The sequence below is a fragment of the Haemaphysalis longicornis genome, unplaced genomic scaffold, assembly GCF_048455015.1.
Source record: "Haemaphysalis longicornis isolate Haplotype H1 unplaced genomic scaffold, Haemaphysalis longicornis Haplotype H1 scaffold_7, whole genome shotgun sequence".
Taxonomy (NCBI): Eukaryota; Metazoa; Arthropoda; class Arachnida; order Ixodida; family Ixodidae; genus Haemaphysalis; species Haemaphysalis longicornis.
This window is the reverse complement of record NW_027526422.1, coordinates 8,384,615-8,402,605: the sequence shown is the minus strand read 5'-3', so window position 1 is coordinate 8,402,605 and position 17,991 is coordinate 8,384,615. Positions and strand designations below refer to the sequence as shown.

The 17,991-nt window shown below is 46.1% G+C and overlaps 1 protein-coding gene across 1 annotated transcript in view; it reads left to right on the top strand.

Moving 5' to 3' along the window:
- LOC144144432 (ester hydrolase C11orf54-like) overlaps positions 1-17,065 on the top strand; it is a 29,786-nt gene extending 12,721 nt beyond the window's left edge. The window contains exons 4-9 of the mRNA XM_077675872.1: positions 128-229; positions 1,459-1,524; positions 2,336-2,428; positions 8,541-8,690; positions 10,200-10,313; positions 15,275-17,065. Of these exons, the coding sequence (XP_077531998.1) occupies positions 128-229; positions 1,459-1,524; positions 2,336-2,428; positions 8,541-8,690; positions 10,200-10,313; positions 15,275-15,448 (699 nt within the window). The 3' untranslated portion in view covers positions 15,449-17,065. The remainder of the gene's footprint in view (positions 1-127; positions 230-1,458; positions 1,525-2,335; positions 2,429-8,540; positions 8,691-10,199; positions 10,314-15,274) is intronic.
- Positions 17,066-17,991: the final 926 nt, after the last annotated feature.

The window sequence follows — 17,991 nt, the reverse complement described above, 5'->3', positions numbered from 1 at the left end:
CTGATCAATTTATTTTGTTGTGCAATTTGTTTATTCATTGCTTAAGTAGCTTCTAGTGCAAATAGAACAGAGTATTTCCAAAGTAACAGTCTTGCTTTGCTAATAGAAATCAAATTTGTCGTTCCAGATCTACAATTTGGGAACAGTAATGAAGCAGGCGGAGGTTCCTGACGGGCTCGCCATTGGGGCTGGGGCGGGCCCATTCCACACTGTGGGCGTCAACTGTGAGGTATGCCACTCATAGCTGCCATTTGAAATGTTTCTTGTGCACTTTATGAGGGCCTGTACTACGCTTCAATTACTTTGAGCAGCTCAATGTCAAAAACAGATTGACTGATTGATTGTAGCGTTTAATGCGCCGACGCAACGCAGGCGATGAGGCGCGCCGTAGTGGAGGGCTCCGGATTAATTTTGACCGCCTGGAGATCTTTAGCGTGCGCCGAAATCTCGTACACACGGGCAATTTTGCTTTTCGCCTCCATCAGTCAATGTCAAAAACAATCGTGCAGGGTCTTGAAACGATAAATTTTTCTGAAACATCTTTCTGAGCTAACCGTTCTGTTGTTGGCGTTAAAAATTTGTGTAGGTCACGGTTCTTGGTCTATTTTGTTGAACACCAAGAACAATGGCAGCACTTACGTGTTTGTTTAGTGATATTACCGCAACCTACGCCACCGTTACCAGCCAGCCGCAGTTGCTAGCTGCTGGACCAGGTGTGAGCACAACACGACGAGAGAGCTCAGCCCCTCCGCAATATCCAGCACCTCCGCCACAAAATAATCAAAGTGGTTTTTACCTACAAGGAATTTGATGGACAGGTTGGGAAAAGGACCACCTTAGAATGGTGGCTTCATCTAATGTATACAAAATGAAACTTGCTCTGCTGGTTTGCGGAAAGGTGGATTATTTGGTTATGGTCCATACCTCTTCTAGAGCAACTCTTTGTGGTAAACCTAACCAGGTGGTGAAAGGAACTTTCTGGTCTGCATTTGGTTGGGTCTGCCCTCCTACAAACAGCCACTACGCATTTCGTTTTGGATGCCCCAGGTAGCATTAAGCCAACAAGCGTAATGTTAGTTTTAATCTCTCTACTCCACTATTAGCCTATGTTAACAGTATTGGTGTCTGGCGGGCTAGACAAAATGAAGCTTCTGTCCTGCAGTGTTTAGTATCATGAATTTCAGAGAAATCCTTGAGAAGGTCCTGTGCAAATTCTCTCAGCACAAAGATGCATAATAATGATGTTTTTATAAATGGGTCTTGCTAGCGAGATAGCACTTCCAAGTTTTGTTGAGTGAGGCCTTTCTTGAGCAATGTACGTACCTTAAACAAAGTTTGTTGCTGCGACCATCCACCCCTCAACCAAGTTTTGGCATGTTAAGTTGGCTCAGTGCCTTTTTGCTGTTGTGTCTTCATTAAGTGTGGCTGTGTAGCAATGTTACTTTATTTTTCTCCCAGATGATGCACAACATGAAATGTGGTGACAAACCTGTCAACAACAGCCACTTTGCCAAGGTCTTAGAGGTACGCATCTTTGGTGTTTGTCTAAAGTACAGCGCAGCACCTGCAAAACAGGGCTCTTGCCCATATTTCTGTTTACTTCTTATCAAGAAAAGTTTGCTATCTTTCTTTTTTTTTTTCTTTTTTTTTTTTTTGTGGTACTGCATGTGCCACTGAACTTCCTCACTGGCATAATCTCCTCGCCTTCCTGCTGGAAGCAGTGCTGTGCATTTGTCTGAGACCTTTGTCCGCCAGTGGGCCTGAGTAGGATGGTGATGATGATTTTAAGTGTGGGCTGTATGACAGTGATTATCAAGAAGCTTGGATTGTTTACGAGTTAAGCTAGTGTATTTTAACTATTCTATGGTGCCCCAATTGTAACGCACAGATAAGTTTGTTTATGAGAATTCGAAAAAATAATTTCACACCAAGTTTACCGCACTAATATAAAGGACATAGCACCATGTACCTGACATGTTTGATGTATGCACTGCATCACTAAAGATCCCTCATGCTGCATAAAGTTGCTTATCCCGGTCCTGTGAGCATTAAAACTACAGCGACGAACATTGAAAGCCGATTTTGGTTTTGGGCCCGGTTGTAATGCGCGTGCAAATTTTAAGGCGGATTCTAGCAAAAAAAAAAAAAAAAAGGTGTTTGTTAGGATCATGCAAATGCGGCATGTGCTTAGGAAACTGAATGGCTCTATGAGCATGGAATCAGTATGTTCTAACCAGAAGCACACTGCTGATTGTTGGATATCCAGTCTTAAGCTCTGGCATGTTAGAACTTTTTTACGCATTTGCATAGTCTGCCGCAACTCCTTTGTCTGCAGGATGGCGGCTACGAGCAGGGCAAATTTACAGAAACCTGCTGCGAGTTTGGGCTTATGGCAAACCTTCTGATCTCTGAAGGCCAGCCAGGAAAGGTACGTGCTGGGACATTTATCTCACAAAAGGAAGGAACCATGCTGACATCGTGAGATTTTGTTGTGTTGAAAAGTCAGTCGTGGCAGATTAACAACTATATGTCAAGTTTAAGGCAAGCAGGGTTTAATTAAGCTAGGTGGAAGGTGGATCTGGGCTGGCTACTCCTCAAGGCATTTCCCGCACTTGCTGATTAATGTCACCAGGCAACGTCACAAACCACGCTGCGTGGATTGGCTAAAAAACAAATGCAAATTCGAAAGGTTGCACGAAGGACATGACACCTTCTCAGTGGGGCTCTTGGACAAGGCGATGCGGGAATGCTGCTTGCTCTAGTCTGGCTGTGTGCTGTCAGAACTGAAAGACATATCAAGAACTTAAGTTGTCTGGCCTCTATTTAGAACACTGAAAGTTCCGTTGAACTTTGGCTAAATATAAGCCTGAGTTTGCATACATACTCTAAAGCACACATGGAACCAGCAGCCACGCTGTTACGTGGGAAAGTTTGCTACTCGGTGGAGTAGGTTAACCAGTGATAGCCTGATCTCCACATTTTGTCAGGCTGCATTCATCTGCATGTAGTCAGTGTACTGATTGGCCATTTTTTGTCGGTTTTGTCAAGTACATTGTAGAGCACATTGTAAGCTTTAAATATGTACCTCCTTTAAGTGCAAATGCCTCTTTGCCGGAAACGTTGTTTCGGGACAAACAGAATTTGACTTTACGGCGAGTCCATACGTCTGCACGTCCACTCCTGTTTCAAAAGACAAAGGGAGAGAATATTTCAGTACGATTTGTTGTTACAGCTTATACATGCTGCTATCTCTGTGGATCGAGCTGTAAAAGATGTTTGCAGTACTACTGTTTGCTTGCTAGACGTCATGATGATGATGATGATTGATAGGGGTATCTCCTTTGTAGCAGGGTGATGACGCGTCATCTTACCAAAACAACCAAAACGAAATTAATATATCTATGTTTTAAACTCTTCATTTAATACTAGCGCTGCTATTAAAGAAGGCAGAAAAAACTTATTAGGCACAAAATACTTTATTCATTACTCATTAGTCAGCTTGGTGTTAGTCAGCTTGTCAGTAGTCATTAGTCAGATAGGTGTCATTAGTCAGTTTGGTGTGCCTCAATTTCATCTTCCCCGCAGAATATTTTCCCCAAGGTGTTGTAATTTACGTGTAAGCTACTCTCAGGTGATGGGTTTTGGCTTAGTACCCGCCGCGGTGGCTCAGTGGCTAAGGCGTTGCGCTGCTGAGCAAGAGGTCGCGGGTTCGATTCCCGGCCGCGGCGGCCGCTTTTCTGATGGAGGCGAAAAGCAAAAACGGCCGTGTGTACGAGATTTCGGCGCACGATAAAGATCCCCAGGTGGTCAAAATTAATCCGGAGCCCTCCACTACGGCGCGCCTCATCGCCTGCGTTGCGTCGGCGCGTTAAACCCTACAATCAATCGGTTTTGGCTTAGTAACACCTCATTGTGCAACAGAACACAGGTGACAGTGTGAAAGAAAGATTGACAGTCAAACTTAAAGGTCTTGTGCCACCAAATTTGTTGCTTGTGCATTCTTTGTTGCAAACGTTTTACATTTCTTTAGAAAGCATGATACATGCTCTCACATGCACATATTGTGAGTAAAAAATTTATTATCGCACGATTCATGTGAACAAGATTCGGTTTCGATTCTGGGCGTCGATTCAAGCAGTGACGTCACAGTGTTGCGAGGACGCTCTGCCACATGTGTCTACCATGCGGCGCTGCGGTACGCTGCGACTTTACTGTGGCGTTTGCTCCCGCACACACGTGCTTCACCACGGAAGTAAACACGCCGACTCGTCATGTCAAGCCGCGACAGCTCCGTCACGGACTCTGTCTGCATCCTCGGATGCAGACAAATGAAAACCATGGATGTGCAAACCATGGAAATGCAATTGGATATGCAAACCATGCCCCTTAAAAAAATCGCAAAAAAAAAAAAAAAAAGAAAGAAAGAAAGCTTCCCTCGCCGCGAATTGAACCTGCAACGTTGACCGAACGGGCGCGACGCGCGAAACCACTGCACCATCAATCAAATACTACTATGCCGCGAAATAGCCGGTGTAATAGCTGGAGACCCATCCTTCGAGTCGTACGTCGGTGTTTACTAGCTAGTTTACAGAATTCCTGGCTGGTAAACTGAAATTTCTTAAATAGCACTTGCGCATCAAGGTTCCGCGAAGCCCCCGCAATAGCTTGTCGCCATCAACTCTGCTCCTTCGCGAAAGCTCTCGCAAAAATAAGTGTGCCCGGCTGCCACTGCAATTTTGCACTGTAGGGATAATGCTTGCCGTACTTTGGTTTTACGTTTTACGTGAAAAACCCTGGCCGATATTGATCTCTTATTACCTAAATTACCCTACGTAACTCTTCTTCTGCACAAAACTGACCTTATATTTTCTACAGGCGAGCCGATCGCACACGCATATGCAGTTTGCAGCAACGTTGGTTTGCAGCTCCGGGGTAGCGGCGTTGCCGAAGAGCACGGCCGAAGCGTCGAATGCCAACTACGGATCGCATTAGCGCTAGTGATGCGTTGTATGAGCTTCATGGACTTTACTGAGTTTATTACACTCCAGAAACTAACAAAACAAAGCCGCATTCTTTGCGGCACGAATGTTGTCGGGGCGCAGTTTTCGCTTCTCAGTCGATTCCCGGCGACGCGTTGCGCGAGCAGTCAGGCGACCGGTTTTGTTGGCGTCTTCGGTCGGCAAGTCAGTCAAACTACGGCAACTTACCATCGGCCGACGTGTTTGTGTCGCCGTCGGCGTAGTGTGACAACGCGGTCTGGGAGATGGTTTGGCGACTCGTCGCCGTCGCCGTCGCGTTGTCGTCGCCGTCGTGTCGGCCTAGTGTGTCTGATACGACTACCGTAAAATTCCAAGCAAGCGCCCCCCCCTCAGCAAGGCGGAATTACTCGCAAAGTGAAGGGGGGCGCTATCCCGGAACGGCACCGAAATTCAAGATGGTGGCGGCAATTGTTTTTACGAAAAAAAACGCAGTGCGCGTGGTTTTAAACTTTCATTAGGAAGATGAACTTTATTACGGAAAAGTTGTTACTGTTAGTTACTTTGGAAACCATTGGAAAACTTAGCAGCAAAGAAAAAAAAGTTCGCAGCACTCTGCTGCCTCAGTCTTCGGGTGCCACGGCTTGATCTTACTACTCTTCGTCACTTTCGAAGCCATCGAAAGGCTTCTCAGAGTCTGTAGCAAAAAACAGTTCGGCGCACTCGTCTTCCAGTCCGCCCCGGTCTTCTGGCACCACCGCTCCGACATCTGCCAGCCCGCCGTGCAGGTCGCCGTCCTCGGAGCCATCGATTGCGTTTGCAATGCTGCACCCCTTGAATTAGCGCGCCACAAGGACCTGCTGCCGCGACGGCTTCTTAAAGTTGCCTTTTGACGTCATTTCGCCATCGCAGGAAGTTCGCGGAAGTGCGGAAGGCGCTTAATGCCTCCGCAGATTCCTCGGGCGTCCTCTGGCTCTCGTTCATGGCGCGGCGCATTGTAGCGCCGAACCGCTGCTTCCCAACCTGCTTAAGTAGTGGCTGGAAGCTACAAAGTTACCTAACTGCATGCTGTTTGCTATTTTCACAGCCTCTTCAGACAGCAGCCGGTTGCTAACGGAGCGTCCCGCGCTTCTTTCGTGCTCTAAGAACTCGAACAGCGCATCGTCCACGTACTCGCTGAACACTGGGGCGCCGTTGCGTAGCTTCCGTTGAAGTTTTGCTTTTACGAAGTTTTGCTGCAGGAGATTGTCGAAATTCTTCACCTATTCCCGTATGCGCTTTCGGTTCAGCTTGAACTGTCAAGAGGTCTGGTGCACGTTTTTCCCGTGCTCTCGGTGCCATCGGATCACCCCGATTTTCTTTGCAACTGTGTAGGAATGCATGACCTACCACCGCCAAAACAAAGAAACAAATGGCGTATAGCGTTCGGTTGAAGCAGATTGGATTGGATTCTTAGACTGGCTCCAGCAAGCCAGTGTTGCCTGCACGTGGTGCGTGACAATTGAGCGGAGGGAGAGGGGCGCTTTCCCGGAATGGCATGAAAATTTGAAATTAGCACTGAAGTGGTGGGAGGGCGCTTGCACGGGTGGGGGCGCTTGCCCGGAATTTTATGGTACTACTACCCTAGGTGATTCGGGTGAAAAAGGAAAGGAAGTGCACTGGGGATATGTCTGATACGACCAAGCGACCAAACAAACTGTGGTAACTGGAGTTCACGTTGACGTCGCTCGAGTCGCTAAGGTGGTGTGACGTCACAAACTTTGTTATGCTGGCAATTCACTGACGTCATGGTTAGTGGCACTGGCGATGGGTCCCGATTTCCAGAAGAGCTTTTAGGTACTTTTTAGAAGCGAATTAAAATATATATTAAGCGCTTGCTGTACCTGGCACTTTGTGTTGAGGGTCCTTGCATACAGAGAAAGCCTACAGCAGGCTTTTTACAGACTTAAAATTTGGTGGCACAACATCTTTAAGTGAACTAGTTGTATGTATATGTGAATGTATTTTGCAAGTCCGAGGTGTCTGAAAATACAAGTCTTAGGTGCTTTTTAAGGGGCGCCATTTAGACGGATGAGAGTAATACTGAAGGGTTTTGGATAGGCTTGTGCGAATATTCGGGGGCTTCGAATATTCGAACGAATATCGCAGTATTCGAATTCGCTTCGACTCGAATTTAGAAATTCCGATATTTCGAAGTATTCGGGGTGAACGAATATTAAAACTGCGTTCAGGTTTCGGTTTCATTAGGTCAGCCGCAGTGCCATCAGGCCTACATCTTGACTACAGGTCTCTTCGATTTGGCCTGCACTTTCTGCATGAGTTCAGAATGAGTTCAGCCAGTTCAACGCAGGCGCCACCACTGCAGAACCGGTCCTGCACTTTTTTCGTCTGCGTCTGCCCCTCCTCCCTGGGAGGTGCAGGAGAAGCCGTGAACTCATCCTGCACTCTCTGCACCGCCGGTAAATCGAAGAGAAAAGTGCAGGCGCTGCGCGTTGCACTAGAAAATCGAAGAGGCGAGTGCTGCACTACCTGAATGAGTGCAGCGAGTGCAGCAAAATCGAAGACACCTTACATGTAGAGCCAAGACAAGCTAAGCCATATTCAGTTTTTTCACACGATTCGCGCACGTCGGCGTTGCACGTGCGTTTTTTCGACGCCCGCATTGACGATTCCACGCCCGCGGCAGCATCTGCCTTGGCTAGAAATTGAGGTGCGCGCCTCATGGCGGCGGTTTCGAAGCGCTCAAGACAGCCGGCTGGCTCCGCTGGGCATGTTAGGCTTACCACCCCGGCAGATATTGAATGGGCTCTTTCACTAGTGGTGCGGATGATGTTTTATAGTACTGTTTTCGCCCACATTGAAAGCTCCTTTACTGCACAAGCAACTTCGTGCGTGCCTTGAGCGGCATTTTAGATAGCACTTAAAAGTTTTCGCTCGAGCTCCCGACACCACTTCGCACCGAAGCCGCCGCCTTGTTGCCGCCGCTGGCCGCGCGCCGCGCAGCGTGCGGGTGGTTTTGCGGCATGTCAGCGTGCCTGTGACGTGCGCGGTGCGTTTTCGTGAGCAGTAAACAACAGCCCAGCCGTTCCTGGAGAAAGAGCGACAAAGAGGGAAGAGAGAGCCCGCTTGCTCGCTCGGCGGTCGGGCGCCTCGCCAGCTCGGTCGCATCATCCGCCGGGCCGCGCAGCTTGGTTCATAAGAGCCGAAATTTTTCCCATTACAAACAATCCGATTTCGCAGGGACTTATCAGAAATTTGTATTATCCGGAAATTCGTGTCGCCCAAAAATGTATCATCAATATTCCACTGTATAGAACTTTTATGAAGGTCCCGCCAGGCCCAGAAGCTCAGTGTCTCAGTGACACCTGACAGCTATTCGAATTCACTTCGAAAGTATTCGACCCCAAGGACTATTCGCTTCAAATTTGCTTCGAACTAAAATATTACTATTCGCACAAGCTTAGTTTTGGACTAACAAACTTGTGCACAGTGTTGTGACAATTCAGTGTTGTGACAATTTGAGCGCAAGTTAAATTTAAAAGCTGTTTTTCTTCTCTTTCGTAGGTGATTCGTGTAAGTGCCAAGAAGCGCACTGGTACAGACAACTTTGTGACAGCAATGCGGAAAATACTGGCTGCTCATTACGGCACAAATCCAGTGGGCATCGGTGGCGCTTTTCTCGTGGCAAAAGGAAAAGCAAAGCTCCACATCATGGTAGCTGCATTTCCACATCATTCACATAACAGTCTACTTTGCATGCACGCTTGTGAGTTGGTTACATGAGTGACGTCTTGACCTACTTGTATAGCACTTAAATTCAGGACTCCTGAGTCTACAAAATGTGATATTTATACCTACGTAACTGTAGAACCATGCAGTCAGGCAGCCATAGATTGGCTGATCAAGTTTGAGTTCAAAGAAGGTGCCCGTGATGCAATGGACAGCTCATGGAGGGTAGTGGGTGCAGTTGATATAGACCAAAAGAAAATAGTAATGAACTATATTTAACATTGCCAGTAGCCACACTAGACTCCTTGAGCTGGCTTCAGTTCCTTTTTTTTTTTTTTTTTTTTTTTTTTTGCATCTGCACTTTAATTTGCACTGCATATTTTGGCAACCCCTGGTAGGTTTCTTGCACCGATTTTTCAGCATCACTTTTTTTCCTTTAAAGCTGGTTTCAGCTCTCATTGTAAAAGCAGTGAACACCAATTATATCTAGGAAGAACCTTTGCAGACTACTGAAACTAATGGCACCGCTTGCTTAGCATGGAGGAAACCATTCGCATATTTCAAACAGGAGATATGCACATAAGTGGACATTCCGGCATTTCTTTAATTAAAAATACGTTTGTTTTGTTCTTATGAAAACAAACAGATAAAATGGGTTGAAACAGGCATCAAAGAGAAGTGGGGTAAACGTACAACAAAAAAATATATATATTGACTTGAGTGGCACCAAGGGCAGCAAAAACAAAAGATAAAGAAGACGCTGGCTTATGCCTTTAGCTTGAGCCCTGCCAATACGTTTGGGTGTTTTAAACTCCCTAGATTCATTAAACTCTGCGCGTTCTGCATTTTATTTGAAGAATAAACAAAATAAAACACAAAGTGCGACTGCTTGTAAGAGCCACGTAGTTTCCTGCTTGGTGGCTGTTCCTCAATGGTAGTTGAGAAGCGCAAAAACGGCCTTGTGACGAGATTGCACCATGCGCTCGAGATCATCTTTTGGTATAAAATAACTTGAGGCCCTTCGCTGCTGCAAGTCTTATAAACAGGGTGTTGCTTCTGTGAATGAAAGCTCAACTGGAATGGCAAACTCAGCTGCATGGAATGAAAGATGTGTGCAGAATCTATGGCTGAAATGGAAAAAATAAAAGGGAAAAGCAGGCAACAGGCAAGCAGGCGCTCTTTGCTTTTAGCGCATCCCTGCCTATAGGCTTCAAATCATTCAGGGAATGTGTTCCCCTTCGTACAATCTGATGGGGTGTTTTCGTTTTTAAGAAAAGTCAGTACAGTTGGCTGAAGGGTTACGTCTAAGCTAGAACTGTGCCCCGTCTTCTCACCCACGACTTGAGCCATTGTGTTTGGTTTCCGGAAGACAGAGTATTTTGGTGATTCAAATGGAAGAGCTTGCACTTGGTAGGAGACCCAACAAAGTGAAGAATGTGACGGTCTTTCCGTGAACATTTTGAGAGCCGTTTGCTGCTCTCTCTTACTTTGCAGCCCAAGTTTTCCACAGCACCTCTGCTGACAAATGAAGCCATGGACAGCTGGCTGAAGTTCTTTGAAATGAGCGCCCCCTTGGTCTGCCTGAGCACATTTGTGTCTCACGACCCGGTGAGAATCCTGCTCTTCTCTTTGTTGCAGGGGAACTGCACTAAACTGCTTATGTGTCAGACATACCCTTGGGGACTCGTTGGAGGGCAAGAGGGCATCACTGCAGGGGAAAGGGTGCAGGTGTTGTTCTTTGTAATGTGCTATCGAAGTGGTTACCTCACACCCACTCTGTTAAAGGGACACCAACTGCACTGTGTCTTATGACCAGGTAACAAAAAACAGCGCAGGAGAAGGATATGTGTCATATATAATATGTACCACGAGCCACATTGTGCTGCTACTGACAGGCTGTAATAATAATAATTTTTGAGGTTTAGCACTAATACCTAATAATAATAATAATAATTTTGAGGTTTCACCTGGGCTATGAGGCGCACTGTAGTGGAGGGCTCCGAATCAGTTTTGACTGGCTGGGGATCTTTGACATGCGCAGAAATCTCGGCACACCGGCGTTATTGGTTTTTGCCTGTATCTCTGGGCTTGGCAGCACAATGCCTCAGCCATTGAGCCACTGCAGTGATAATGCCAGGCTGTGGTTTTGTGGCAGGCTTGCCACTCTCTGTGCGACGAGGGCTGCTTTCCTTGTCTGTTTTGGCAACTTAGTTTTTCCGCATGACACGAAATTTGCAAGATTTCAAAGCTGGTGCAAAATAAACTAGGAGGAGTATTGATTAATTGGGAAAGGAGGCACCAGTATCAACCTGCGCAGCCAACTTTGCATAAGAAATTTTTCTGGGCTATTGAAGCGGGTGTCGTAATTACATGGCATTGAGACATTTTGAGGCTGTATTTAAGGGACACTGAAGGGGATTTAGTTTTTATGTGGCTTCGTTGTGCAGTTTAACTTGGGTGATTAGTATCTGACCACTGAGCGGAAGTTCATCCATGATTGGGGGTAGAAGAGCACACACTTTGCGTCATCTGCGGTCACCTTTCCAACTACCATAGTGCCGGCACTAGTTTGCAATGGGTTGCAATGGGTTTTCGTACTATCTCAGCCTCTGAAATTGTGAGTTTCCCCCATTCCTTGGTTAGTGCTGACTTTCTTATTGTTCGGGCACAGATTTCGTAGGTTAAACATGCCAGCAGTCCTGCAAAGTTCAGCATTGCAGACTTGCCAGTGTGTTGTCATGCTGACGTCAGCAAGTTGTCGTGACATCAGCAAATCAGCAGTGGGGACAGTGCAAAGGAAGCAGCTCCTCCGAGCGTATTTTCTCGTAAAGAGAAAAAAGTGTGTAAATAGACCAAGATGTCTCAGACCCTGGCCTAATCATCGGAGTCTTTAATAAGCTAAGTAGGCAATGGTTACAGCTCACTTCAGTGTCCCTTCAAACTCCCGGCTTGTTCTCCTTGGCAGGAGGCAGTGCAAAGAAGTGTTCTTCTGTTTTGCTAGGCTTGCCGCACTAGTTGTCCCCGTGTTTTGTTATGCTGATTACATGTTTCTCATAACCATTTGATCACTTGTTTCCTTACAAATAATGGGCGCTCGCACACCGCAACACATTATCATGATCCTCTTCACATGAGGGAGGGGTAGGATGATGAGGCGGATTCAGTGTACCACTGTTTGTTACACAATGGCATGCCATCGTGCCCCATCATCAACAGTCGTGCCATCATCTTGTGGCGGGAGCAGGGCGTGGCAGCCGTGTTACACGCAGGCTTGCGGCCACAGTGAACCATGTAGTAAAACAGACTGCATTTCGCCACCTGGAGTGCTGAAGATTTTTATCTGGCTTATCGTTTGAAAATGTGTTAAACCATTGAAGGCCAAGCCCGTTTATACACCATTTTCCTTGCTAGAGGTGGGCGCCGCCTTTTGCTTTTTCTGACCAGACGCTAGCGCCGTCTAGGAAGTGACCGCCGAAACCTCCACGCTGGGCTGTTAAGTGCTCCGTTCTTTCCTTGCGTCTGCTCGGTACCCGTGCATTACCGAGTGAACCGTAGTGGTTTGACGTTAAGTAAGCAGCTGCAGTGCTTGTGTATGTGTGTTCTGTTTTGTTTTCACCATCTGCGGACGGATTTTAGGTCTTAATTTGCTGCCAGAGCGACAACTGCCGACCCCGGCTGTAGCGAGCAGCAGTAGCACTGGGGGTGGTGGTGCCAGTGGTGCTCCGCAGTTCCGCGATGCAAACCTACCGGTATGGCACCGACTGACATAGAAATCGATATCGGGGAGTAAATACGTATTTTCAATACCACCATGCCTGTTATGTTTACCGATTAGTCATGTTTACGGAAGCGCGGACGTCGAATGCGGAGCGCGCACAGCGTATGTGGGTCACGCTGATCCGCGCTCGTGATGGACTTTTGATGAGGCGATTGGTACGCTGTTGACATTGCAATGCAATATGATGTTTCTTAACTAGACTTATGACGGTTACTGATGAAACGAAATTACCTGGGCGGAAAAATAACACGACCGCACAAGCAGTCGAATTACTATTCGAACGTTGAGTAGAAGGATCGACATTTGGGCGAGTTAATATTGGTTGATCATGATCGTGATCATGATTGGCCTAACTCTGCGCAGAGCATGTGGCCTGTCGCTCTGAGCCCACCTTTGTGGAACCGCTGTTTGCACCACAAATGCTTTACGCAATCAGCAGTAACTGTTTTGTAATTGTAGTACTTTAGATTCCGTGACAACGCAAAAAGATTAGAAGCTTTTCCTTTGACCACGTTGTGAACAGGTTGAGCTATTTTCCAAATGAAGCATGTACGTATCTCACACTGTGTTTCCACATTGGGCTGCCTGCTTATCCTGCTATCCACCAGCAGTGTGCGATGGAGAAAGTTATCCTTACATATCGTTTGGCAGTGTAATGCGTTCGCCTGAAAAAAAGTAAACAATACGCCGTGATTTTAAAGGTTAGATTAGATGCCAATCTGCTGTAATGACCAAACAATATAAGGTATTTTAAATTGACTTCAAGGAACCAGAATTTATTGTAATGTTGTATTTTATTGACGCTCGTGAAAGATCCCTAGGTGGTCAAAATTAATCCGGATCCCTCCACTACGGCGTGCCTCATCACCTATGAAGCGTCAGTGCGTTAAACCCCATAATCAATGAATCAATCAACCAACCAATCAATCAGTGCTGTATTGTAAAGGATAAAGTTACTTCTAACATTTCAGGGGGTTCCGTTCCCTGTCGCAGCTTTGCGTGTGATAAATGGATTTTGCTCCGTCTGCTTGCCGTCCAAGTGCACCGAACAAACCATAGAGTTGGCCGTTGGTACAAAGTCGTTGCAGTATATCAACGGCGTCCACTGATATCTCAGCTCGGTGTCCGTTGGGAAGCGATGCAGCAAAAACACGCCGCAACCGCACTGCATTTTCTCCAGGCAGTGTCGGGCAGATGTGTGCTGTCGGCGACTTTTTCTCGCTTTCTCTGGTTGTTTAATAACCCACCACCGCGCAGTGCTGACCAAGCGACGTTTGCACCTTGACCGGCATCTCAGCATTGGCTAAAACAGTTGAAAGTTCCGCAAAAACTAAGCACACAGGGCGAAACACTCCTGAACTACGCAGCAGAGCACACCGCGCCGAGCGACGTTAGCAGCCCAGCACGCACAGGCAATTGATTGATTGATTGTAGGGTTTTAACGCACCGACGCAACACAGGCGATGAGGCGCGCCGTAGTGGAGGGCTTCGGATTAATTTTGACCACCTGGGGATCTTTAACGTGCGCCGAAATCTCGTACACACGGGCGTTTTTTGCTTTTCGCCTCCATCAGAAAAGCGGCCGCCGCGGCCGGGAATCGAACCCGCGACCTCGTGCTCACGCGCGGGCCACCGAGATAACTGGTTTGCGAGTATTTTCCTCTTTTCCCGGCTGCTTATGGAAAATGGTGTTTATGCAAGACTTCAGCAACGCACTGAATACCACTATGGTGCATCCGTCCAGCCAGTGTACACGGGGAGTCTCACAAAATAGTCTCTCATCAATGGGCAGATTCCTCCTAATTTATGAACTCTTTAGCTATAATGGGTGATAGAAAACCGTAACGACCCAAAAATATCCCTGCAATGCTGATTCAGTATTAAAAAAAAAGGTGACCTTGAGGTTTGTGGTCAACAAAGTGCTCCGTCATTTCCTTTGCTTCCAACGGCTTCCCAGACCCAAACGGGTTATCTGGTAAATGGTAAATACAGACAACAGAGTGGCAGTTGGTGACAGTTGTCCTTACATTCAGCAAACGCTATGCTTCTGTGGTAGGCTGACAGGAAAATCGTATGCACATATGGCAGACATCTTGTATCCATCATTTGTTTACTGCCAACAAAATGGACATATCCTTGCCCACTTCTACATCAACCACTCAGTTCTATAGGCACTATGTTAAAAAATATATATATAGACTTTTTTTAGGTGCAATAAATGTTTGTTTCTCTCTCTCACCCCTCTTTCACACATGGACGCACGTACACACACAGTGTACAGTGCACACTGTCTATCCCTTGTGCTGACTGGCCTTGGAGTACTCATAGTCTTGACGAAAACCATAAGAACTGCATTTTAGGCAGACAATTTGTATAAGCGTTTACGCAGTTCGTGACGCAGGGTTTGCATTCAATATCACAGAGTTACAATCGCTGCATGTCTACACATCTGTCTCTGCTGGCATCGTCTGTCAGTGCTCCAGTATGCCACGAGTGTTTGGCGTGGATTCCGGAAGAATTCGTGAAACGGCACCACTGTTTGGTAACACGGTTCTTATAGAGTTGGGCAGGTCAGCATGACAATGCTCCTTCTTGGAGAGCTGTGGGGCTGTGTGGGCTGTGTCGTGTAGCAGAATGAGAAGCACATTCAAGAAGGGACAGTGGTGGGAAGGAGCACGTGTACGTTTGTGTGTGAATACTTTGGATGTATTTCATCGCATATTATGCTGCGTTTTAAATTCCTGGAAAAGATGAATTAACCCTGAATTTCCTTTCTCTCCTCCTTTTCCAGGGCTGGGATTTGCGCATCGAGCACACGCACTGCTTCAGCGACCACAACCAGGGCGGACACTACCACTATGATACCACGCCGGACGAGGTGGAATACCTGGGCTATTTCAACGTTGCTGAGTGGATGTTCCGCATCGACGCACCTGTTTCGACACATCAGATCGGCAGGGACTGAGTGCTTCTTCCCTGCTCGGATACTGCAGCCCTCATTTTCACGAGAAGCTATGGAGGAAGCATAAAAATAAGTCTATGCTCTCTGGAAAGCGACAGGTGTAAACTATGCACTTGTAAACTACCGTAAAAACCCACGTATAATACGAACCCGAATATAATACGAGGTAATATTTTAGGGATGCAAAATTGGAAAAAAAAATTTATTGGTTCATATCCTCGCGGCGCGGTGTTAGTTTACCTGCGCGGTGTTCACGCTCGTATCACACAAGTGAGGATAAGTCCCCGCAGTTCAATCACTGTCATGCGTGGCCTGTCAATCACTGTTTACGTGGCCCCGACATACTCGTACTCCACTGCTGAGAACTTCCCAAAGCGTGATTCACAAGAGCGCATGCGTGTTGCCGAACCAAACGCTTATCCATAAACAAAGAAATGGGTGGCTAGCACTGGCTAGGGCTAGAATTGGATAGCCACGTAGCAATGAAGCCAAGCCGCAGCCCCGAGCAATACCGAAACCATAACATGAAGCGGAACGTTGGAATTTTTGTTGTAATTTTAGTTTGTATCCGCATATAGTACGAGGCTGATATCTAGGACGCTAATATTTAGAAAAAAACCTCGTATTATACGCGGGTATTTACGGTATAGTGTAAACTATAAACTAATAGCAATGGGCAGATTTTTTGTGCATTTCAAGGTCCCTAACTGCACTCTAGATTTCTTGCGTGCACTCTGCCCAAAGTTTTTCGCTAGACAACATTGAGCCATGACAAGCAAGTGCGGTACTCAACTGAGCTACGGTGACATTTCCGCATCTATAATCTCATACAGTGCCTTTCTTAGAGTATGTTTTGACGCATGAGACGGATTATGTGTTTCCAGAGCTGAACTACTGCCCAGGAGCCGAGTTCCCGTACAGAAAAATGCAGTCCTGTGCCTTTTTCACAATGATAATTAATGAAAACTAGGAAATTAATTTGTTTTTTGAAGTGCTTTTATCTTGGCTTTGAGCATTTCGTACAGACGCCTTTGTTTGTTTTGTGCCAACATAGTGCCCCGAGGTTGATGAAGTTTTGTAAGAGAACTCACTCTCTACCTCCCCTCACATACACAAATGATTTTACCCTTTTACTTGTTACATTTTGTCTTTCAAAATCAAAAAGCCACAGCAAGAACTGCAGTAAAGTTGCACTGCCACAAAGGAAAATGTGCCTGTCTGCTATTTTTGCTACTAAACGGAGCAATGCACGGTCATGTCATGTGGTTATGCCACTGGAAAGTTTCCATGCCTGCCTTCTAAGACAACAGTGAAATTTTTTCATGCGTAACTTGAAGGGACCAGTAGAATCTGTTCTGTTCATTCAAACAGACATAATTTCTTTTTAAAATGAAAGACACACCAATACCCGTTTTGTTCCTGCTGAATTCAACTGTACTAAGCCGTGCCGCCCGATGCACCTGCTGCCTTTCTGTAATGCTGCCCTGAGGATATTTTTTTGAAGTCGCTTAAGCAACGTGTAATGTGTCGCGTTGTTCACATACCTGAGAGTAAAAGACTGATGTACGTCGTTGTCAACATGCCTGTGGGCAAAGAAAAAATAAATATAACATAAAGACACTGTTTTGTTTTCTTTCAGGTAAGCATAATAAATTATGCCACCTAACTACTTGCATATCTGGATTGGGGGCAGTTCATAGCAGGGCTTATGAAATAAAGGCGACAACTTTTGAGTGCTTTTTGGCGTGCAGAAGATACTGTTTATTGCTGAAAGAAGAAATCGTGCAGGCTACTATTGGCAAACCAATTTCAGACATTTCCTTCATGCTCTCGCAAATTAGTATGGAAGAAAGAATGCATCATCTGAAATACCTAGCTGTGCTAGGCTAAAAAAAAGTTTGTAAGCCCAAGTATTGGAAAAGTAAGTGGAACAGTCAAGCCCAGTTATATGGGGAACTTCTTCATTACGTATCATCTATCGATTGGACACCAGAATTCATACACTTTTATTTTTTGCAAGGGGGCAAAAACCAGCTCAACCTCATCATCAGCTTATGTTCACTGCATGACTATAGACCAGAGTGAACTATCACTGTAGTAGGGCAAAGGCCTCGGTCATAGACTTATATTGCCATGCCCAAATCCATTCTTCCTGCATTTCTTATGTGATTCCTGCATTGATCCCTCCAATGAACACATGAGAAATGAACACTTTTCTAATCGTTTTTGTTTCACTTCGTGCACTTTCTGGGCTGTGAATAACAATTCTTTGGTTTCATTTTAAACGGTCTGCACAGGCTTGAAACACGCACACAGAAGCATATTGGAGCTATCCTGCGGCTGTTAGCTTTATGCATGATAATTTTATTTGGGCCAACTAGTATCATGTTGTTTGGGGACCTCAACAAGGGCTTCAGAGTGTAGTGAAGGTATATATTCTGGCAAGTTATGATAAACTGAATCGTAAGTGGCAGTTCTGTGAATGTTTGTGGTTCTAGGAAGAAAAGGGCATGTGGGACAATGCAAAGCATGATAAATTAGCCTAG